The following is a 24,684-nucleotide window of genomic DNA, read 5'->3' as shown; positions in this document are numbered from 1 at the left end:
TACCATAGAGCCCCTATAAAGGGTCTAAACACAAAGGCTTGGGTGAGCTCTCCTGGTTGGCAATACTCCATGTGTATTATCACAAATCAATGCCAGGAAAGTAACATTGTCCACGATTCCATGAGAGGACAACTGGAAGCTCAACCTTTGGAATGTTCCAGATTCTACCTATGAGCTTCTTCTCTTGGCAGAATTTAATCTGTATCCTTTAGATCTAATAAACCAGAACTGTGAGAATAGCAGCTTTCAGTGAGTTCTTTTAGTTATTCTAGTGAATTGTTGAACCTAAGGATGGCCTTGGATCTCCAAATATGCAATTGGTATAGGAAGTAAGGGCAGTTTTGTGCACTGAGCTCTTTCTGTTGTTGCAACAACAGAAAATCCTGTAGCCTTCTGGAACCACATCACTGGTGGTGGGGTGTGCCAGGCAAACAACAAAGATTATCAAGGATTATGGGGAAAATAAAATAGGAGGAGGACAATGGGCACAAGTGAGCTGAAGAACAGTTCCTTAGTGAGGACTGATTGGACTTTCTGAGGCTGGGTGGGAGGTTTAAATAACCAAGTTAAACAGAAGCCAATTAGAGAAAGCCCATCATAAGGAGGATCTTGTAAGAGGATCCACATAACTACTGGTAGGAAAAAGCACCTGAACTGAAGACTTGGTCTAATCTTGATGGGACTTCAGGTGCTCTCACTTCCTTTGGTAGGCTTCCAAAGAGATGGAGAATCCCAATTTCATGTCTCCCAGAATCCTAATGCCCTTCCTGCCTTCCTTTGCTTTATACCCTAGTCTTCTGAGAAGTTTTGGGGAGACCCAGTCTAGATCCTAATTAGTTCAGAAAAATATCCAGCATAGCCAGAACTGAGCTAGTTATTCAGATTTAGCACTCACTCAAGCCAATTTCTCTTGGACCTTCATGAGGAGAAGAAACTGAGGGAACCACATATCAAGACCATCTATTATGGCTCTGCCATTAAAGGAAGTAACCAATGTGGAATCAGGCCACTGTCAAAATAATGCTCAGAATCAGGAACACCCTAGAGTACCTGAACTGGCTCTCCTCCATATCTGTCTATATCTGTAAGTGACTTCTTTCCTGCTCATGGGACTTTGCTTTCTGGCTCATGACATTATTGACACAATTTGCCCAAACTTCAATGACTTTGTGTACCAGATACCAGGGGTTTTAAAATGACAGTTGATTGTCAGGGAATGTCACAGTTCCCTAAGAACAAAAACCCACTCAGACAGAGATTTAAACCTGCAAGTCTCCTAAGAACCAGTGAAGGAGTTTGGGAGAACCTACTCTGAACATGGTTAGAACTCCAAAGAGCAGTGCCTCCTGAACTGTGGCCACTGAACTAGCAGCATCAGCATCACATGGGAACTAGTTAGAAATGCCAAGTCCCAGGCTCCACACAGACCTGCTGAATCAGGAACTCTGGAGGTGCGGCTCAGCCACCCTTATTTTAGCAAATGCTCCTTCAGCCAGGTGGTTCCGACGCATGCTCAAGTTTGAGAATCATTGCCATTGAGGGGATGGGAGGGGCACTGCCAGAACAGGGGAAGAAGAGGATGGTGTATGGCCTTACCACAGTCACCACATCTGTATTTATATCATTGACAGTTAACAGCTACTGTTTTAGAAAAGTGTTAAGAGAGTAGGGAAATTTTTAAATAAGATAATAAAGGGCGGGGGTAAATTCACCTGAGAAATAAAACAAGAACAAAAAGAAGGAGAGAAAACAGAAAAGGAGCAAAAAGTAAATAAAAGGCAAGATGGAAGCAGGAAGCCTGACCTGGAAAAATTCGGGCAAATTCAATGACGCACCACAGCAAGAGCTTATAAACCTAAGCTCAGTCAGTTGAGCGTCCAACTTCAGCTGGGGTCATGATCTCGTGGTCTGTGGGTTCGAGCCCTGCATTGAGCTCTGTGCTGGCAGCTCAGAGCCTGGAGCCTGCTTCGGATTCTATGTCTCCCTCTCTCTCTGCCCCTCCCCCAATCACGCTCTGTCTCTCTTTCCTTCAAAAATAAACATTAAAAAATATATATTTTTTATTCCCTTGGTTTTTCTTTCTTCACTTCACAACTTAGATGGTTATTTGAGAATTTATTTTTTCATTTACTTTTTCATGGATTCATCCTTAGAAAATAACTCTAGGGGCACCTGAGTGGCTCAGTTGGTTAAGTGTCTGACTTCAGCTCAGGTCATGATCTCACAGTCTGTGGGTTCAGACCCCACATCAGGCCCTGTGCTGACACCTCGGAGCCTGGATCCTGCTTCGGATTCTGTGTCTCCCTCTCTCTCTGCCTCTCCCCTGCTCCCACTCTGTCTGTCTCTGTCTCAGAAATAAACATTGGGGAAAGTGGGTGATGGGCATTGAGGAGGGCATCTGTTGGGATGAGCACTGGGTGTTGTATGGAAACCAATTTGACAATAAATTACATAAAAAAACAAATAAATAAATAAAATAAATACAAATATATTCTAAGAAAAAAGAAAAGGAAGAAAGAAAGATTAAAAAACTTAAAAGAAAACAAAACACTTGTCCTGAATGTAGCCAGGCCTGTGCTGTGCTGTGCTCCGGCATCCAGCTGGAGTAGTATTGCTGTGAGGATTTGATGGCATAACACGTTTAAAGTGCTTAGCACAGTGGTACATAATAATTACTAAATAAACGTTTTATATTAGCAATAAAAACCTATTGCTAAAACAATGGCATCACTAAGCTGGCAAATTCTGATGTGTGTAAGAGTATTTTTGTAATGAAACAACTAAAAAGAAGCAGGGACAGGGGAAGAGGGACAGACAAAAAGAAAAAAAAACAGGAAAAAAAAACAGTTGAGAGAAGCGATTAGGTAATATGGGATCTTAATGAAGTCTTCATTGGAGCTGGTTGTGGGTATCTGGCCTCTCGATGCCCAGGCTTGATCCGGACCCTTTCTGTCAGAGCCTTGGGGAAGGCTGACAACATCCCTTTCAGGCTCACTTTGCCTCCTCGCCCACCTGGGAAGGAAACATGTCAGCCATCTCAGGCACAGCTGCACCTCTCGGCCTCCTGTCTTAGCTCAGCCCGCTCTGGGGGAGCAGTTGTGCATCTGGCTGGCCTGAGACAGGAACATGCTGGGACTACGGATTATTAATGGGCAGGCCCTGCACCCCAAGGGCACAATTAGTCTCTGCCGTCCGCTCTCTCCTCCTTCAGCTTCCTGCCTCCACAGGGAAATCCAGCCCTGAGGAGCAGCCCTGCTGGGTAGGCAAACCATCCCCACTCTCACTTGGCGCATGCAGCTGGTGGATAAGGGACTAGATTTTTCTTGGACGATGCAGGTTTATGTCTCCTTCCTGCCATGTCCTTCAAATATGCCTATGCTAAAGGTCCCTAGGTTTACGTGGAAGGGGGAAGGGGGTCCTTTTCAAAAATTTCAACCTAGCTGTGCATTAGAACTCAGCTTGGCAGTATCAGTGGTGGCCCAAGTATTAACACACGTGTGTTCGCATGTTGCTTCTTGTGTATTGTTCCCTTGGGAATCACAAAGGTAGGCAAGAGTTAGGCCTTTGTTGGGTCCCTGGCCTTAACACTGACAAAATTTCACCTTTAAGCCTAATAGCAGAGGCTGGCTCTTTTTTTTTAGAGAGGGTAAGGGGGGTCTCTGTCGAGGTGGTTATGTCCTCTTTAGTAACAGGAACTCTACTTTTGTGCAGAAATCAAAGCAGCAGCAGTTGGTCTGTTGTGTGCCTGTGAACTTGGCTCGTTTATGGAATGTTTAGACAGTAAGCTTCTATAATTTTAATAGTTATAGGATGCATCTATATAGTGGTTGAACTCATCTGAATGTTTCTAAAATAGTCATTCATTCAACAGGCATTTGTGAAGCACCTATGAAAGGGACATAGTAACCATAATAACGTGCCATCTCTGTGCTAGGTTGTAGGGACAGGAAACCAATCATACAGGGGCCTTATTCAAAACTATGTGGAGTAGGTATAGTTTGGTTCACAGTGTCTTTCTCAAGGGTGGCGGGGGCAGCTAACAAGAGGAGAGCATAGGAACAGTTCCTAATTTTAGGAATTATTAGGAAGTGCTGACTTGTGGGCCAGATCTAAAGTTTTGATTGCATTGCATCTGGCTCCAAGCAGGCTGGGCAAATACTGTGGTAGCATTCCTATTTTGTGCCTGTACTGGGGGTACAAAGTGAAGCACTACGGTAAATCCTCAACACTTGGTTCTCTGCAAACATTCTGTGGACCTATTTAATTCCATGATTGACTACATTCTCTCCCCTCTACATTCGTTCATGTGTCCTATCCGCTTCCTCCTTTTCTGGAGCACAGCGCTGTCCAACAGCAACATGATGCAAGCCACATATGAATTTTAAATTAGTAGATTAAAAAATAGAAAAGAAGGGATAAAATGAATAATAATACATTTACCCCAGCACATCCAAAATATCATTTCAACCCATCGTCAATATGCAAATTAATGAGCTAATTTAAATTCTTTCTTTTGTACTAAGACGTTGAAGTCTTGTATGCAGTTTACACTTATAGCGTATCTCAGGTCTAACTAGCCGCATTTCAGGTGCTCAATAGCCATGTGTGGACTGCAGAGGGCTCCCCTACCAGCCTGGGCAGTTTCAGTGCCTGCTCCAGTCTTCTCTCTTTCCCCACCCCAACTTTCCCTCTGCCATTCCTCCTTCTCTTGTATATAACTTACATATCTGTCTATAGCTGTTCAAAACTTTAAAGAAGGCATAGGTTTTATTACTTGTGTTAGAAATGTAAGATTATTACTTACTTCATTATTATTTTTAATAATGTTTGCATAACATTAACAAGTATGACCTCCGTATCAACCCTGTGAGGCAGGCAGAGAGCGCTGGTATTGTTTGCCTTATCCGATCAGGCTGCTTTAATAAAATACCAGAAACTAAGTGGCTTACCAACAACAGAAATGTATTTCTCACTGTCGTGGAGGTTGGAGAGCCAAGATCAAGGTGCCAGCATGGCCAGTTTCTGGTGCTGACTTACTGTAGCTCACATGTTGAAAAGAGTGTTCTTTGCTCTTCATTCCCTCGTAAAGGCACGAATCTCATCATGGGGGCTCCATCTCCATCACCTCATTCAAATCTAATTACATCCCTAAGGCCCCACCTCCAAATATTATCATATTGGGGATTGGGCTTCAACATATAAATTTGGAGGGGGACACAAACATTCAGTCTGTAGTCATAGAAATTGACTATAAGTAAAAAGAACAATAAATAATACTAGCTAATACACATAGCACTTAACAAATGCAGGGACTGTTTGAAGAACTCCACATCAACAAACAATACACTGAACAATTTTTTTAAAATTTATTTTATTGGAGGGGCACCCGGGTGACACAGTTGGTAAAGTGTCCCATTTTGGTTCAGGTCACCATCTCATGGTTCGTGAGTTCAAGCCCCATGTCAGGTTCTGTGCTGATGACTCAGAATGTGGAACCTGCTTTGGGATTCTGTGTCTCCCTCTCTCTCTGCCCCTCCCCTGCTCACACTCTGTCTCTCTCTCTCTCTCTCTCAAAAATAAATAAACATTAAAAGTTAATAAATGAAATAAAATTTATTTTATTGGAGATATTTTTCTCCTGTTGTCAAGTGCCCTTGTTAAAAGGGAGGAGAAAGAAAACTAGTTCTTTGAACCTACAGTTGTATGTCGTATTACATCAGTTATAGTTCATCTGGCAAATACCCCTTTGTCTCTCCAATTACCAGGAATCTGATGCTGGCAGCAACAAAGAGGAAACACAGAGTATCAATAAATCCTTAGGCCCAAAAGAGATTACTTTCTCTAAATACTGACTAGCATTTTCATAGCCTTGTGCCAATTACAATTAGGATTTCACACACACTGTGGCAGTTAATCCTCAGGAACCCCCCCACCCACCCACTCCCTACCAGGTAGTTCTTACTATTATGAGTGGCAAAATGGGAGGGGCCCAAACTGGGACCCTGATCTTCTGACCTCAAACCCTGACCTCTTTCTTCTACCAGTTTGTGTTTTTGCATAACAATGATCACTTGATTGCTTATTTTTAAAAATGTGTGCAAATCAGTCCTATTCTAACTGTCATGATTCATTTCATGTTCAGAGGCCAAAAGTGCACCCTACATTACCATCATCATAATAGTGCCAGCCAATGCTTAGTGAATACTTACCATGTTATTGTTCTAAGGGTTTTACATATATCAGCTCATGTAATCACAAGGACTTCAGGTTCTGAAATAACTTCTACATCTCCTATTATCCATTCAGTTTTTACATTTGTGGAAAACAGCCATAGTGGAAAGAATGTTGGCTTTGAAATTAAAACAACAACAACTAAATTCAAATTCAGTCTCTTATACTGACTGGCTGTATGACCTGAGAAAAATTTCTCACTCTCTGTACCTGCTTTGCAAGGTTGTTGCATTAAAGTATTTTTAGTGCATTAAGCGGAAACTTGGTTCATGTTAGTTCTTGTGCAGCATCTCTTAGTTTTAGGAGTGATGGCAGGAGGCAAGTATTGGGATCCTACTCAACTGCCAAGTGAGGAATACGTTTAGATAGGTAAACTGTGGGTGGGTATCTAGGATATGGACTCGCCCAGGTCTCCTCATTCTGGGACAGCTCTTTTTCCCCAAGTGGGGGAGGGGTGTGTTGCCAGCCTCTTGACAGAGTTGACCTGGGTCTCAGGTAACTGTGCCTGGCAGACAGCGTTCCCACGCTTGGGTTTCTTTGCCTTCTTACTACCACCTTCTAAATGACCACGTGCTTCCAGACCCTAGAGAGTGACAGCACCTCAACTGTGATGGCCTTGACACCTAGTTGGCTTGGAGATTATATTAGGACATGGGCTTCAGTTGGAATTCGAAGGCTTTTGTTTTTAGTTAGTTGAAGTGTGAGTCTAAGCAATTATAGCACAGTTTGAGAATGATGATTTTGCTGGCTTAATTGCATTTTATTTGGATAGAATTCCAAACACTTTTCTTGTAAAATAATGGACTCAATTTTTCCAGCCCTTATGCTATTTCTGTTTCAGAATCAAGCCTTCTTAATGAGTTCCTTTTTTTTACTAAATCTGTGTGGGTAAATACTTAGGCTGAAGCAATAAACTGATGGGCAAAGGAATGAGGGAACAAACGCCCTGTTCACTTTGTTTGAGGGATTCATACTCCACTTGGAACACTGAATACATGCCCAAGCCACACCCTACTTAGTTTGAAACTCAAAAAACAGAAACTAATAAATGTAGGCACTTCAGTTGTCCAACTGTAGGCTCATAAATTAATTTGTTACAAAAATAAAAAACTAATTCAAGCCAATGGACTACCACATTTAGAAGTGGCACCTAAAACACTGACAATGTTCTATGTATTTCTTATATTTTGGAGGTAGGGTGCTCATATGATGTGTGTTTACCTACAGGTACTAGATTGATCTATCTTGAGATAGGAGATACATTTTTATTTAAGAAGATACAGTAACACTTCTTTAACCCTATGCAATGGACTAAATGTCTGTGTCCTCCTAAAATTCAAATGATAAAATCCTAACCTCCAATGTGGTGGTAATTTGGAAATGGAGTCTTTGGACTCTCAGTTCAGGAGAGTGGAGTTCTCTAGAATGGGATTAGTGCCCTTACAAAAGGGACCTCAAAGAGCTCTCTCATCCTTTCTGCCTTGTGAGGACACCATGAAAAGTCAGCAGTCAACAACTCAGATGAGGGCTCTCACCAGACACCAAATCTGTTAGCACCTTGATCTTGAATTTACAAGTCACCAGAACTGTGACAAATGAATGTTTACTACTTAAGATACGCAGTCTTTGTTTTTTGTTATAGAATCCTGAAGGATGGTGGAATATGCCACTGAAAAATGTATCAGTTTGGCATAAGAATTATTTTAAGATAAAGGCACTTGAAAGACAACAGGTACAAGAAGGGCCCTCTGAGGCTTCCCTTTCCTTCCTGGAAACAGGAGATAGAACTCCCACGTGAAAGACGTCCTCACCATACCAGGAGAAAAGAAACATTCTTATCACCAAAGACAAAGATTTGAGGCTGAGGAAATTCTATACAAACAGACCTTGTTAAAATAAGTCTTATCTTCCGTTAGCCTTTTCCACAATGCCTCTGTGTTCAACCTAGTATAAAAGCATAGGTTTTGTCACTTCTCTAGGGTCTTCATTCCCTGATGAGGGTGCCTGTGTCACATAAAACATATTAAATAAGTTGGTATGCTTTTCCTGTTAATCAGTTTTATGTCTTGAATTCTCAGAGCCTGCCAGAGACCCTAAGTTTTGCCTTCTCTACAGTTTCTGGACAATAGGATGTGATTGTAAGAGGCTGAGATGCCCCACTAATACTCTCTCCACAGTCTGTGGATGGGGTCCTGGGAGAAACTACAAAAGTCAGAGAAGAATTCTTACTATAGTCAACTTTCCCAGATCTCTGTAGTTCTAGTCAAGAGAGAAGGTAAAAATTTCTCCTTGTCCCTTCTTTTCTGGGTTCAGATTGACAGGAGAAAACTATCTGTTTAAAAAAAACAAAACAGTTCTTTGGATTGTGACTCTTGTGAATTTGGTTTTGGTTACCCATTGGTTATCGATCCCTATCAATAATAACAATTGTTATCAATAATAGCAGGCAAGTATCCTACCCTACCTGTTCCCTACCAGAGACAGGTATTGCTTTCCTCTTAGTCTTATCTTGTGTACTGAGAGCTTGGCTTGGCTTTCCCTCTGCCAGGGCATACACTTTGGGCCTATGGCTACAGGCAGGCAATTGTCAGATTGGGGACCCTGAGAATTTGGTGGAACAGTAATGTGGATTGCACACCATTTGTGACTAGCATTTTACCAACAGTTACTGGTTCTCAGAGGGTGTTGTTTAAGTGTTTCTTTCTTTGGCTGTCTTTGGGAGTGACTCTGGATCTTGTGAAGGACCCATCTTTTGTAACCTCTTTGGGGATGCGTTTTGAGATCACCATTAATCCGTTAAAAGGCCTAGTGGTTTTAAGCCATAAAATGGCTTACTGCTTTGTAGTCACATTGAAATAGATATGCCTTGGAAGATTTGGACCTTTATATCTAAAATAATTTTTTAGAGATCTCTTAATCCTAAACAAGTCTTATTGTTACCTATGAAAAGATCAGATTGAAAGAAAAAAATTAATAAGGCAAAAAATGAGAATTGCCTCTAATATAAATTAGTAAATTGTATGTTTCTGTGTTTATACCTAACTCATGGTTAAAATTTAAAATTAAAACTATAGGCTTTCTATTGCATCTGTCTGTATGTTTATGTCTATATATGTTATGTACATGTCATCTTTTTTTCTACCTCCAGATGATATTGGCAAAGTTAATTTGTAAAAGAGGTGTATTTAATTGGCTTAAGAAAAATGATTACTATATTAATCTAAAATAAGCATTTATTTATAAATTAAGTATTCATAAAACTCTCAGAAATATAGAAGCTAACTCCAATATTTTTCAAGTCCACATGATCTGGGATAATCTTCAGTAAAGAAAAGCTAGTTTAAGTTTGTTGGTTTAACAAAAACAGGCATATCTTCAGAAATATCAACATTAAATATAGTACAGGCATACAAATTCTTCTACCTGAGCTTACTAGTCAACTAAGGTTATGTTATCTCTACTAGATGTTTAAGATTACAAAGGTGTACGTTCAACCTAAGAACAAAACATACAGTAAAAAAATAAGTTGCTTAAGATATGTCAAGCATGACAGAAAAAAAACTGGAGAAAACCACGTGTTTTAACTTTTAGGTTCTTTGGTTCTGTGATTTTTTAAAAAAAATATTTGCTTGATTTGTCTGCAATAAAAATAACTTAAGATGATGGATAGCTTTGTTTAGTGTCTCAGGAAACTTTGATGACTAATTCAAGTATAATTAAGGTGAATAATTGAGTGAAATGGAAAATAAGTGATTTAAATGGATGTAAGTGGGATAAAAGTTTATAAATGAACTTTTTCAATAATGATTATGTTTTGTAAAATATGTCTGCATAAAAACAGTTTCTAAAATCTTTTGGTATGTTAAAACCTTTAAGTTATAGTAAGTTAAGTTAAATGATAGATATTCACTGAATATCTAGATCCTTTCCAAATAAGATAAAATATATTTTTTTTAATTTTTCTTTAATGTTTATTTATTTTGGAGACAGAGCATGAGTGGGGAAGGGGCAGAGAGAGAGGGAGACACAGAATCCGAAGCTGGCTCCAGGCTCTGAACTGTCAGCACAGAGCCAGAGTGGGGACTTGAACTCGTGAACTGTGAGATCATGACCTAAGCCGAAGTTGGATGCTTAACCAACTGTGACTCCCAGGTGCCCCCCAAATAAGATAAAATATTAAAACATTAATTGGTAAACATAAGTTTATCTATTTTTGACTCCTTAAGTTTTACAAAGACAAAGATATTTGAGTCTTCTAATAAATATGTCCTTTTTTGTCACACTGGAAAATAGTATCATGAAAAAAATAGGTACCTATAAATTGTGAAATGGTATACTCATAAAATTTGCTAGTTTGCTACAGAATGCTAGTATATGACAATCTATATATGTAAATGAAACTACCAGCAACCTTAAGAGTTAAAAGAGACAATTCTGTATGCAAAGTTTTCAAGGGAAGTAAGATGTATTTTTTATTAAAAGAGAAAACATGTATGAAAGACATGTTTTCGTTAAGGGAAAAAGAGACTAATTTTGTCCTAAAATGAAATGACTCAAAAAAGAAAAGAGGTTAGAGTGGGAGAGAGCCAAAGCATAAGAGACTCTTAAAAACTGAGAACAAACTGAGGGTTGATGGGGGGTGGGAGGGAGGGGAGGGTGGGTGATAGGTATTGAGGAGGGCACCTTTTGGGATGAGCACTGGGTGTTGTATGGAAACCAATGTGACAATAAGTTTCAAAAAAAATACATTAAAAAATAAATAAATAAAAAAGAAATGACTCATCTGAGAAATGGAAAAAGTAGGACAGTACGTAAATGATTACAGAAAGTTGCAGAAGGTTTATGGGGGAAAAAATTTATATGTTACAAAGTCAAACCTGACTAAGATTAAGTGGATTTATTTATACATTTCAAAATTTTTTTTACAGGGCACCTGGGTGGCTCAGTCAGTTAAGCATCCGACTTCAGCTCAGGTTATGATCTCACAGTCGGTGAGCTCTAGCCCCGTGTCGGGTTCTGTGCTGACAGCTCAGAGCCTGGAGCCAGCTTCTGACTCTGTGTCTCCCTCTCTCTCTGCCCCTCCCCTGCTCATGCTCTTTCTCACTCTCAAAAAATGAATAAATGTTAAAAAAAAAATTAGAAAAAAAATTTTAATGTTTATTTATTTTTGAGAGAGACAGACGGAGCATGAGGGGCGTGGGGCAGAGAAAGGGGGCGACACAGAATCCCAAGCAGGCTCCAGGCTCTGAGCTGTCAACACAGAGCCCAAGGCAGGGCTCGAACTCACAGACTCTGAGATCATGACCTAAGCCGAAGTCGCTTCACCGACTGAGCCACCCAGGCACCGCTATTTATTACATGTTTAAAATGAGCTCAATAGGGGTGCCAAGGTGGCTCAGTCAGCTGAGCGTCCCTCTTCAGCTCAGGTCATGATTTCATGGCTCATGGGTTCCATCCCTGCATCTGGCTCTGCACTGACATGGAGGAGGCTGCTTGGGATTCTCTCTGTTTGCCCCTCCCCAACTTGCGCTTTCTCTCTCTCTCTCAAAATAAATAAACTTGAAAAAATATATTAAAAATAAAAAACAAGTTCCATAATATACTGATACAAAACCAGCGTTTAGTCTTCTCTCTCTGTTAAAATGACAAAGTTTCTTAGACTATTGGTCTCCTAATTTAAGAGATTATAAAAGGTTTTCTTTTTACCTGAGTAATCTGCCTAGGACAAAGATTGTGTGTCTTATCAAAAGAACTTCCTGTGCTTCATGTTAGCTTTATCAGATCTTTGATTACTGAGTCTTCTTAATATTTAAAACGCTGTGTTTTTTTTTCTTAAGGATATTACCAACTGTATTTGCCTTTAAAATCTTTTATTGTCACTTTGGTTAGGTTGATAACTGGATAGTTTTCACAGAGATCTATCATCTGCTTAATCAAGTGTTCAAACTTTTTAACATTTTTGACAAATTTCCCCAAATCAAATTCTGAATAAAGTGTTTTTGCCTTCAAACTAACTTTGGGATTTCTTACAAGATCCCTGGAAAAATTCAAAACATTTGTTCTCTACCCTTATAAAAAGAGAAATGTGAAACTAATTAGGCTTACTTGATATGTTAAAATACATGGGAAACATTGTCAAATAAAATTACTGTTTAATCATCTTTAGGTTATATTTGGATGAGTATATGCTACTAATAAAAGTATTTCAAAGATTGTATACAATTCCTAAGAATTTGTCGATGTCCCTGTTATCCACATAAACAATTATAATTCCAATTACTATCTTAAAATGTTAAATGCCACAGAAATAACCAAGTTTCCTTGTAAATTACATCATAATGAACTCCCACCAGATCTTTAACCGTGGCTATTTTGGAGTCTTTCATCACTCACTGATAGTTATTTTTCACTCTGATGCTTCTCTGAAAGCTTTTACAATCAAATGCAATCAAAATTGCTTCAAAGAGATTCATGGAAAAGACTTGGACAAGTACCCTGGAATACAGGTTTCTGGTGACTTCAAAATCAAACCACTGAACTAGATAAGAATTTCCGGAAATCTGGGATGCCTGGCTGGCTCAGTCAGCATATGGCTCTTGATCTTAGGGTCATGAGTTTGAGCCCCATGCTGGGTATACAGATTGCTTAAATAAATAAACTTAAAAAAAAAAAAAAGAATTTCTAGAAATCTAATAGAGTGACTGATTCATAGAACTGCTAACCCAAGATCAAGCATAAACATGGGACTAAACAAACATTATATTTTTATAATTAATTTTTGTTAAAATATGACTTTTTTAATACTTTGTTTGCCAGATTTAAAATTTTCATTTTCTTGGGGCACCTGAGTGGCTCAGTCAGTCAAGCGTCTGACTCTCGATTTTGGTTCAGGTCATGATCTCACAGTTCGTGGGATTGAGTCCTGTGCCGGGCTCTGTGTTGACAGCACAAAGCCTGCTTGGGATTCTCCCTCTCTCTCTCTCTCTCTCTCTCTCTCTGCCCCTCCCCACCCATTCCCCCCAAAAAATAAACTTAAAAATTTTTTCTTTCATCTTCCCTTTTCTCTTAAACTGTAACTTAAAGCAATTTTATAAATAGAACTGAAACATTTCCCTTTTCTCTCTTCCTGATCCTCTCAGAATTTGGAAATGCTTATTATGTGTTCTTTTCATGACAATTTAGTTTGCCTAAGTTCAATAATAATCTGTTCTCATAACAGGACATAATTGGAAATATGGTTATATTACCAAGGTTTTGGCTGGGATGTCATATTTGAGGATGGCATGCATAGAATTAGATAGGGCCAGACAGATTTAGGGAACTAAAGTTCGCTTTATGGAGCCAATGCTAAAAAGTCCCTTGAGATCCCAGTCTGGTGTCGTGCTTACAGGTGAGTAAGAAGGTCACTTCCTGGCACTTCAGGAAAATTAAGATATATTGGGGACCTCCAAAAGAGAGGAATTTACCCAAATCTATAGGTATTGCAGGCAAAGTCTGGTGGCAAGTTCCTGATTTGGCTTATTAACATCCATAGGCTTTTAAATATTCAATCTGAGATTTTTAATTAAAGTTCCAGCAAAGCAGACTTAAAAAGAGTCTATATGATAATTCACTATTCTTGTTGCACTTGTGTAAATAATCAAGCCAAACTTAATGGGAGTAAACTTGTTTCACAAATTAGTCTTCTTCAATTATCTTTAATAAAAATGGGGGTAATTTTAGGCAGGAAATTCTGTTTTAAAATAAACTACAACATACTCTTGTGGGTTGTTGAACATTGCCATATTTGTTGACTTGGGTTTTTTTTTCCTCTTTGTAAACTGGCTCTTGCTGTGCTTTTTGTCAATACTTGTTCCTAGTTTTTTTCCACTCTCCTGACTTGACATCACTAAAAACTAAAATTTCCCTCTTTTTTGAAACCTGGCATGTTGAAACTGAATGACTTGATATAAATTTCAAAAAAGCACCACAACAGATCGTGTATGGAAAACTTTCATGCCTGCTGCTCTGTAGGTCACTCAGAAAGTTCACCATAACATGTGATGCCATCACCAGAGACATTCAAACAGCAACAACAAATATTCAGGGGATTGCCACTGCTTGTCCTCACTCCACCATCTAAAGCTGCATCTAAAAATCTTCCTGATTGACTGCCTTCTGGACTCAAAACCTGAGTTGATAGTTTGTTTTAGTCATTAGCCTTTGTTTTTCTCTTGTTTCTATGGAAAGGCCCCTCATTAAATGCCTGCTACTCATACCATATAAGGCCTAATTTAGATGCCCCCCCACTTCCACATACACCATTGACCCCTGAAATAGGACATAACTGTTTAACTGAACTGACCTATTTTCAGGGCTAAGAGACTGATTGAATGAGTTATGGCAATCTACCAACTCAGCTTCTGGACGGTAGCATCAGTATGATCCCAGTAAACAAACTGTAATATATAATAATCTATTCTATGTATTTTGACTTTCTATAATGGAAATTCTGAAACATGTAAAAATAGGCCCAATAATATAAGGAACCCCATGTGTAATTTCCTAGCTTCAATTATCAGCTCATGGCCAATCTCCTCTATTTTACATGTACAAACCATAGTGTTTAAAATACTTTCATCTACATTATCTCCTTTGATTCTTGTAACAACTATGAAAGGTAGATTGTGTAGTTTTACAGTAAACTTCTATTGCTAACAAATTATCATTTTAATGTGAATGCCAATTTTTAAGATAGTGAGGGGAAAGATATAAAAGATGCTAGTATGCCTTTATACATGTTTTATTGGATTTTGTGTACCCTAATTCATTAATAAAGGGAAAAGGAAGAACACTCAGCTATTTCAGCTATTATTCAAACTGAATAGAATTATTTTTCAATGAAATTGTTAGGATAAATTGCCAACTTCTACTTTTCTAGAAAACCACTTTTACTTAGTAACCTTGATCCCAACCCATCATATACAAATGGGATTTTACTGAACAAATTACTTCTAACATCACATTTTATATATACTATCTGAAAAAGTCTAAAATTTTAAGGAAGCATTATAATTTAGAACTATTCTAGGCCAAACATGATATTTGTAGAGGATCCAGATGCAAGAAAATAAACCAAATGAGCCATTTAATTTGTGGTTTGGATGTCATTTTTATGACAGTTATCAATGAAATTGTCATGTATCCCTGGAATTTGGGGCTATTAGAATTATTTATTTTGATGTCACTCTTTTCACATAACAGTCTGGTATTTTAACAGAAAGTTATGTCCACATTCATGTGGGTATTGATTATCAATACCCTCACACTACATTATTACTTGCACATGAGTTAGTTCTGATTCTCTTTATAGCCTGATTTGCACACCCATATTATCATATAGATATTTAAAAATACTTAATTGTATATAGATTTTGTGTATAGAATTGTGTATAGATCTTGATCCCTTTCTTACTTGACTAAGAATATTCGAGATGTCCCCAGATGCTCATTTGAAGGTTGATTTAGTCACACTAGCAGAACTCCAGGCTCAAATGTCAAATGGGATCAGTTCTATACAGTGCGCTAATCGTGCTGCAAGCTTTTTGCTACAGAAGTTACAGTTGCATATTACTCATCAAGGCAAAATGTAAATGTTTAGTGATTATACGATATGTTTTTGTTAACTCCCCAGATGGGATTTTTTTTACCTTTGTTTATGTGAGAACAACAACTGAATGCTGATGAAATGCTGTGGCTGATGCCAGCAATCTAAGGCTTCATTAGTACAGATGAAGCAATGCTCACTTTGTTACACAAATAATTAGAGAGATTAAATGAAAATAAACACTGAGAGGATGTACAGAAGCTCTGAAGTTAGGTAATTATTTTAATTACTCTAGTGACTTCCACTAACCTTCATTATCAGCCACAGATCAAGTTTAAATTGTTTTATATAAAAATATTGTAGACTATATGGAAAAGTGCTAGAGCTACCCAGTGATTATGCTTCATAAAAATGGCATTTTCTTCAAGCTTCCACTAAAAGGAGTTGTTTCCATTCCAGTGCCTGATAAACTCTCTAAATATTTTAACAGCATGATACATTTTTGTACTTAAAACTGTTTTACCCTGGTTTTATGCTTCAAATGGACATTCTTAGTAGTTCTGTATCTTTATCTTTCATCCTAGAAGATGTGGGTCCACAGTTTTGAGCCTCTAAATGTAAAACAATATGGCATATTCGGTCATTTGAAATAAATGTTACTGGGAATCATGTCATCCTTATTGCATGATAAGCTGTACCTTGTATTTGGGGTAAATCGATTTTATTCCCCTCCCTACTCCAACTGAGTAAGGCTAGACACACGTCGACACCTTCCCCATAGGTGGGAGCCCTGTTGGAGGCACTGTCAGTCCTGTTCAGAACAGACCTCATTTTTATTCCTGTGTGATGATTCTGCAAGATCTCCTGGGTTAAGATCATCTTTTGAGCAAGTGTTACCTGCATTTAAATACAGTTCATTGCCTGCATAATGCCAGCTCCTCTGCCAAATACTGTATCTTATTTATCCTATTTAATCCTTACAAGTTCCCATGGAGTGTTTTATTAACTCCATTTTCCAGAGGAGGAAACTGAGGCTTTGAGAGGCTCACTGACTTTTTTTTTTTAACGTTTATTCATTTTTGAGAGACAGAGCATGGCAGGGAAGGGGCAGAGAGGGGGAGACACAGAATCTGAAACAGGCTCCAGGCTCTGAGCTGTCAGCACAGAGCCCGATGCAGGGCTCCAACTCACAGACCATGAAATCATGACCTGAGCTGAAGTTGGATGCTCAACCGACTGAGCCACCCAGGCGCCCCTCACTGAATTTCTAAAGTTGCTCAAGTGGCTCAGCTGGGAATCAAACCACAGCCTGGTCTGCCTGCCTGTGAGAACCATGATGCTCCCAACAGATGACTGGATGAGGTAAACCTGGATCCAAATGCTGACTAAAGACAATAGAAAAGATGAAGTGACCTCCTTGATGTGAATGTGCTAGTTAAAGTGTTGTGTTGTATGACACCTGTGAATGCTGAGCACCAGTTAAAATATCATATTCCAAAATTTGTCTGATTTTAAAAGTGTCTCATCTGTGAATAGCCCTGGTTGCTGGAGAAGAAGCAGTTAGGAAATGGGTTTTATGGTATAGTAAGGATAACTGAGAATTCCCAAGCAAAGGAAATTAGTGAAGCTTTTTTAGTACAATTCAGTAACCACTGGAGCTTCCATCCTGGTAACACACAAGGCATTTCTCTTGCCTTTAATTACTGCATTAAAAATTCCAACAGAATGAACGAGACTTCAGTAATCTCTGCAATGGTGGTCCGGTGTGTGTGCTGCTTGCCAGTATTTAAGAAAAGCCTTTGCTGAGTTCCCCCCCCCCCCCCCCCCCCCCCCACTGCCCCAGGATACCGACACTGATTTCAGGCTGCGCCACCCTAGGCCAGATCTGAACACATATTCCGGAGGCTGTGTTATATCCAGAGTCCCATTAGGGTAGCAGAGAATAAGGGAAGGGATGTAATGGATTCATTGTTCCCTGTGTTAGGACGCACTATTCTGCCGAGTTTACAGCATGAGTTGTAGCTGAAAGAGGGGGGTCAGAACTGAAGGCTAGCCCTCGCGATGCGGGGACCAGGAGTGCAAGCAAACTCTCTAACACCCTCAGGTTTCAGACTCTGAGCAGGAAGTTAGGGAAACTCACGGACGCGCCAACGCCTGATGATAGTCGGAGCAGCAAGGGTAGGACTAAGAAACAGGAATCTCAAAAAGGCTGAAGGGGGTGGAGTAGGATGGGGTATCAGCTCCCGAGCTCTACAGCGCGCCCTCACACCGAATGCGCAATTGGAGGGATTTGTGAACCAGACTGAGCAAGACAAACAACCGAGAGAAGATGGGCTCAGAAATTATTTATCATGGGCTGGCGGGGGTAAAGGGTTTCCTGCTGATTTTGCAAGCATCTCCCTGGGACTTGACTATGAAGCGTGGCCCCTCTGCTTTCTTCCCGGTACATTGCAGACAGCTAGTAGGTCCACTAGATAGAAAAAGTCCTAACTAAGCGCCAATTGCTTACTCGTGGTTTTCCAGACACTGCCATGGTTCTGTATGTCTCCGTATGCTCTGTTTGATTTCGATCGCACCGTGTTTACATCTCGGAGGGCCAGCCCCTCCCGGTCGGGCTGTGTCCAAAGTGATTTCTTCAGGCCGCGCAGCGAGGAAGCCCCTGGCTAGACTCGGGGGACCCACGTTCTATTTCCACTTGGCCACTTGCCACTGACCTCGGATAAATCACTTTAAACTCTGATCCTCAGCTTCTCATCCATAAAATGAAGGTGATTCTACTTTCCAGGCCTCTTTAAAAGGATCATCGGGAGGGTCAAACGGAATAATTCTGATGACAGCGAACTGTGAGGAAATGGGACTCCAAATTACTGAAGGAAAAATAAGTTAGACGTACTCAGCTGGAGTTTTAGAAATCCCCCCACCCGCCATGATCTCCCCGCAGTCAGGAAGCAACCGTTCGGATTGATTCTTTCTTGTGGACCATCTCACATGCCGAACACCTACGTGTGGCACCCCTCCGTCTCCCCGGGGCTTCTATCGATTTCTGCCTTTCAGCGAAAGCGCTTTTCGCTGCCGCTGTTGGGGACACACGCCAGCACAGCAGCCCCGCAGCTGGGGACCAGAGAGAAGGGATCCTTTACCCTCCCCGCCTTTCCCCCCTCAACTCCCCACCCCAGGTCTCCCGAGTGTTCCGCACGTGAGTGGGGTTTTCTAGCTGATCTCTGAAAACCTTGCAGTATTTCAGAAAGCGAAGAGCGCGCGGAGACGGGAGGCGAGCAACGAGCATCTTCCCTTCCGGGAGGTCGTGCAGCCCGGCGGGACCCTCCTCCCGCTCCTCCGGCGGTGCAGCGGCCGCCTCCAGAGCTGGCTCTGGGGGCCGTCAGCGGCAGACCCCGCGGAGAGCCGGGGGCCCCCCTCGCGACCTCCCCCTCGCAGCCCCTCTCCGCCAGTAGCAGCGCTGCTGTCCTCCCACAGGAGGACTGGGAGGACGCTGGAGTCTGCAGCGCCCCCGCCCCCTCGCTTTTTCTTTCTCTCCTTGCTTTGGGATCTTGCTGCCGGAGCCGGGAGAGGTTCTGAGAAGAGAAGAGAGAAGGACGGGAGTGCAGGCTTCCGCTGCGGCGCGCGAAACAGAGCGAGGGGAATAACATCTCCGGCGTCCGCTCGCGGTCCTCGCCGACCCGGCTGGGATGTGACGAAGCCCTCAGTGCTCGCCTCCCGCCCTCAGAGGTGCCCCCAGAGAGCGCACTGCGAGCCCACGGCTGGAGTCCCTTTGCCCGCAGCGCCGCGGGACGGGAGTGGCGAGGAGCCCCGGGGGCCGGTTCCCAGCTCGCACTCTTCGGAAAGAGCAGCTGGGGATCACCGCTTGCCTGGCGCTGGGCGCAACTCCGGGGCCAGCAGCGTGCTGCTGGACAGAGTCCCGCTTCCCGCCGGCTGACTCACAGGGATTGGGGGGACAGCGCCCGCCCACCTGCACTCCCTGTAGCCCAAGGTCCTCCGCACCCGCGCGGATACCCCACGCCGGGGGAGCTGAGCCCCGCGGCTCCCGGCCCCCCGCAGCGTCCTCGGACCCCATGGAGAACGCGCCCACCGCGGCTTCCTGAGTGCGGGCGCCGCCGCCGTCCAAACTGCGCGCTGGGGTCTTCCAACTCGTCCCTCTCCGGGGCGTCCGAGAGGCCGGGAAAGAGCGCACTATGAAGTCCGTTCTGTTCAGCCGCTTCTTCATCCTCCTGCCTTGGATCCTAATCGTCATCATCATGCTCGACGTGGACACGCGCAGGCCAGCGCCCTCGCTCACCCCGCGCCCCTACTTTTCTCCCTACGTGATGGGCCGCGGGGGCGCCCGACTGCCGCTCCGCAGGGTTGGTCCCGACAGCGGCCCCGGGCGCCGCTGGGTGAAGCGCAACGAGTCGCGGCCACAGCCACAGCCGCGGCCCGAGCCACCTCTGCCCACCATCTATGCCATCACGCCCACCTACAGCCGCCCGGTGCAGAAAGCCGAGCTGACCCGCCTGGCCAACACTTTCCGCCAGGTGGCGCAGCTGCACTGGATCCTGGTGGAGGACGCGGCGGCGCGCAGCGAGCTGGTGAGCCGCTTCCTGGCGCGGGCCGGGCTGCCCAGCACGCATCTGCACGTGCCCACGCCGCGGCGCTACAAGAGGCCGGGACTGCCGCGCGCCACGGAGCAGCGCAACGCGGGTCTCGCCTGGTTGCGCCAGAGGCACCAGCACCAGCGCGCGCAGCCCGGCGTGCTCTTTTTCGCCGACGACGACAACACCTACAGTCTGGAGCTGTTCCAGGAGGTAGCGGCCGGCCCGCCTCAGCTTGGGGGCGGGGGTGGGGGGACAGGGCCGGAGGGGGCCTCGGCCGGCCCGGCTGCAGCTGCACTTGTGAGTTCTCACTTCTCAGGGCCCCTTTCGGGACTACAGGTGGAGCGCGTTTCCTGGACCTCCTGCAACCTCCAATGGCCCTGGCTTCTTTACACTAGCTGGGGGGGGGGGGGGGGGGGGGGGGGGCGCTGGTAGAGTATGGAGGAGAGGACCACAGTGGCCCAAGGGAGGGAGTGTGGCCAGGCGCTTTGCAGTCCACCTGGTCCCGAGATTGAGCCCAGGGAGTAGCACAGGTGAGGCGCGGGGGTATTTCCAGGATCAAGACTCTGACTGGCTTGAGGATGGAGCCCACATTGGTGGGGGTGGGGGAGGCACCCAGCTCGGTGGGGAGGCAGGCTTGGTGTACTCCCGAGGCCTTTCAGTGCACACAGGTGTGATTCTGAGTCTAGAACCATATGGGGAGGAAGGTGGAGATGGTGACTAAAAAATCAGCCCAGAGACAAATTTCTCTCTTCTGGTCCTTTGGCACAGAAATAGTTGTTAGTGAACACCGTGACTTCTTCGGGCTGTGTGTGTGGGTCCAACCTCTATCTCTTACTGCACCCCACAAAAGCCCTTTCCTATTCTAAAGATTTACTCTTTTTCAAGGAAACTCTCTGGTAAATGGATTGAAACTGTTTTGCCCTGTGGTTATGTCTTTTTGCAGCCCGAAGTATCAGGTGGACAGCTCAATTCTTTTTCTCGACCTTTCTCTAAGGCCTCTCTTCGGCGAGTTAGCCAGGCCACTCTTGTACCTGCCCATTTTATCCTGGTCCTCTCTGTGATGTCCTGGGTGTCACTGGTCCCCTGCTGCTGAGAATGCTCTCTTTTCCTTTGGAAGGCCTCAGGTGCGCAGAGCCAGCAGGGGATTAGGACAGGTGTTATTTCTTGAGACTGGTATTTTGCAATCTATGTGTGTTGTGTTAAAGAGCCCAGATTGCATGGTTTTCACTTTTCTTCCTTGTACACAAATATACCTGGAAAAAACAAACAAACCTGTACTCTTTGACTCTTCATGGGACTGTTGCTTTCCTTTACCCAAAATTCCTTGACCTCCTGCTGGTTAGACTCTATCACACCCCACCCCTCTAAGTAAATGGGACAATTTGCATGTCTCCTAAACATAAATGCCCCACATCTTCATCCTAACGTCTGTTTGGCTTTCTTTTAACCTCAGGACAGAGTTGCTTTGTACTCTTTCAGTTTAATTTTTCTGCCTATATGGGTTTTTTTTAATCCATTTTTTAAGGGCAGTTGCCACCTTCATTTCTATTCATCCTCTCCTTCATGAATAGAGGGACCAGTGATTGCTTTCCATCTTTTCCCAATGTAGGGCTTTCTTTTCATGTTTCTTCAGAAGAAATAGGTTTGACATTGTAGGGTGTAGTCTTTATTATAACCAAGATTAAAGATATAATCTGATTTTTTAAGGTGGGCTTTGTGTTTTTTTTTTTAATGTTTATTTTGAAAAAGAGAACTTGCACACAAGTGAGGAAGGGGCAGAGAAAGAGAGAGAGAGAGAGAGAATCCCAAGCAGACTCTGCCATGCTGTAGGCCCAGAGCCCGCCTGGGGAGCTCAATCTCTCTACCTGATCTCTATCAGATCAGGACTTAAACTGAGAGCAAGAGTCTGACATTTAACCTACTGAGCCTGTCAGGTGCCCCAAGTTGGGCTTTTATTTTGATCCTGCTTACTCTTTTCCCAAAAGATAGGGTGGTTTGTATTCTGAAGCAAATACCTTTACATTAAATATACCATAATTTTGAGCTCCAATGTCTTTTTCTGTGTGTCTTTTTTTTTTTTTTTTAACCTCCTACAACTTGGAAGTTGCCTTACCTGTAACTATGTGTAGTCTTGTGTAAGTAAAGTAATACACATCATTATTAATCAACCTTTTAGGGAGATGGACTGTGAAGGAGGAGTGATTTTCTGTTTATCTCCAGGTTCTAGCCCATTGCTATAAGGTGTTAGATGAGCAGAAGAATTGGCACTACAGGCATTGAAACAATTCAGAACAAAGTATCAAAGTTTTTCTTTAATACTTCCCAAAGAGAAAGAAAGGCTTGGTGGGGGGTATTAAGCAACAAGAGAAGAATCTGTTGCTTCTTGCTACTGGAAAAAATCCAGTACATTTTTTCATTGGTCCATTGGAAAAAGAGAACATGAAAAGGAGAGGGTGAGGAGAAAAAAATAGTATTGGCCCAGAGGATACTATAAAGGGAAAAACATGAAAAACTTTACAAGACGCTAAAATTTTGCACAGTTGGAAGTAACGAAAAAAAATCAAACTTATTTTAACTTAAGAGTATGTGCAACTCTTTTATGGACAGGTGCCAAGTATACAAAATATACGACAGAAGGAATGTTTAAAACACGTCATACACATGATACACTTGAATTTAGATGCAGTAGCTCCCAGGGACCACTCCCAGGCAATAATTTCAAGACTAGTCCCTTTCTCCACCATCTCTCATCCTCCCCCACACACAGTGTTTTTGGACAAAGTAGACCTCTGTTCACCATGCATATATGTTGATACATTCAGTTTTCCTTTTTTGCAACACATTCTTTTGCTTGCAAGGTAAGCAATAGTAAACTCTCTAAAAATTCAGATTAGTGGGATTTATGCTTCCTTTGTTTCATACATTAATGGAATGGTCTACCTTCTACCAGTTCTAGGATCAATGATTCCATGTGGATTATAGCCTAGACATTGCTCTTGTGGAGAAAAGGTAGGACTAGATTAAACATCTAAAAACTGCAGCTCCTTGGGGGAAGGGAGGATACTGATAAAGGATGCTGTAGAGGTGAGGCATACATATTTCAGTCCTTTATATTGTGCATACACACAAATTCGTTTTTAAGTAATTCACGGTACTTAGGGAGAGAATGTCCCAAGTCAGGCTTCATCTTTTATTCATAGTGCTTCTAATTTCCATGGTTGATGTTAATGTAGATAAGATAAAAGGGGGAGAATGAACCAGGTACAAATTAGCTCACTAAGCATTGGCTGCAAATGAAGGAAACTAAAAGATGAAAGGTCTCCAAATTAAATTACAGGCGCAACAGGCAATCTGTGTTCAATTATTTCTCCCTGGTAGCTGGAGTACTGCTTTCTTCTTCCATACAGCTAACTAATTTTCAGCCTCCGCTCTCAACTGAGCTGTGCTGCCAGGAAAGAAATATTTGCATTACACAATGCTACATTAACATCCAAATCCATTTGCAAATGAAACTCAGTGTGAGCAGTAGCCCCAGAAACTGGACTGTCCATTGGAGGAGATGGAAAGGGTTTTTTTTTTTTCCAGGTTTCCAGTATCTCAGCAGCTACTCCCCCGCACATCCTGTGGCATTGATGGGGTTTTACACTACAGATTACAGGTAATCCTGCCTGCCTGAACACCTTTCTCCATCTAACCCTCCGGAAAAGCTTATTTGTGAAGGATTTAAGCTACTTTAAGAAAAGTCTGCAGATAAATGTAACTCTGTATCCAGTCATTTTTTTTTTTATGTTTATTTATTTTTGAAAGAGAGAGAGAGTGTGTGTGTGAGCAGGGATTGGAGCAGAGAGAGAGACACACAGAATCTGAAGCAGGTTCCAGGCTCTGGGCTGTCAGCACAGAGCCCGATGCGGGGCTCGAACCCACAAACCGTGAGATCATGATCTGAGCTGAAGTCAGATGCTTAACAGACTGAGCTACCCAGGCGCCCCTCTAGTCATATTTTCAATAACACTATTGATCAGATTTCTGTTCTTTACTTGAAAACCTACCAGTCTCTCCTGAGTCTCAAGCTGATGCTCTCGGTTGAAGTTGCTTTCACCTTTGGAAATCAATTGAATCGAAAGGTTAAAAAACGGCACTTTCCAAGCATGAGAAAAAACTTTAAAACTTTTAACTTTAAATTTAATGAGGGAAGACTAGAAGACAGGCCGACTGTGAGACATTTAAGAGGCACGTGAAAGGACTCCTTTAATGAGAAGGCATCTTGAAGATGCATTT

At 42.4% G+C, this 24,684-nt stretch overlaps 1 protein-coding gene across 1 annotated transcript in view; it reads left to right on the top strand.

Moving 5' to 3' along the window:
• Positions 1–19,760: 19,760 nt before the first annotated feature.
• B3GAT2 (beta-1,3-glucuronyltransferase 2) overlaps positions 19,761–24,684 on the top strand; it is a 96,193-nt gene continuing 91,269 nt past the window's right edge. Inside the window, exon 1 of the mRNA XM_025925755.2 lies at positions 19,761–20,616. Coding sequence (XP_025781540.1) covers positions 20,008–20,616 — 609 coding nt within the window. The 5' untranslated portion in view covers positions 19,761–20,007. The remainder of the gene's footprint in view (positions 20,617–24,684) is intronic.

Source organism: Puma concolor, chromosome B2 (assembly GCF_028749965.1).
Source record: "Puma concolor isolate L17-30 chromosome B2, mPumCon1.1.hap2, whole genome shotgun sequence".
NCBI lineage: Eukaryota > Metazoa > Chordata > Mammalia > Carnivora > Felidae > Puma > Puma concolor.
Note: the sequence above shows the minus strand (reverse complement) of the source record. Positions and strands in the feature narration are given on the sequence as shown.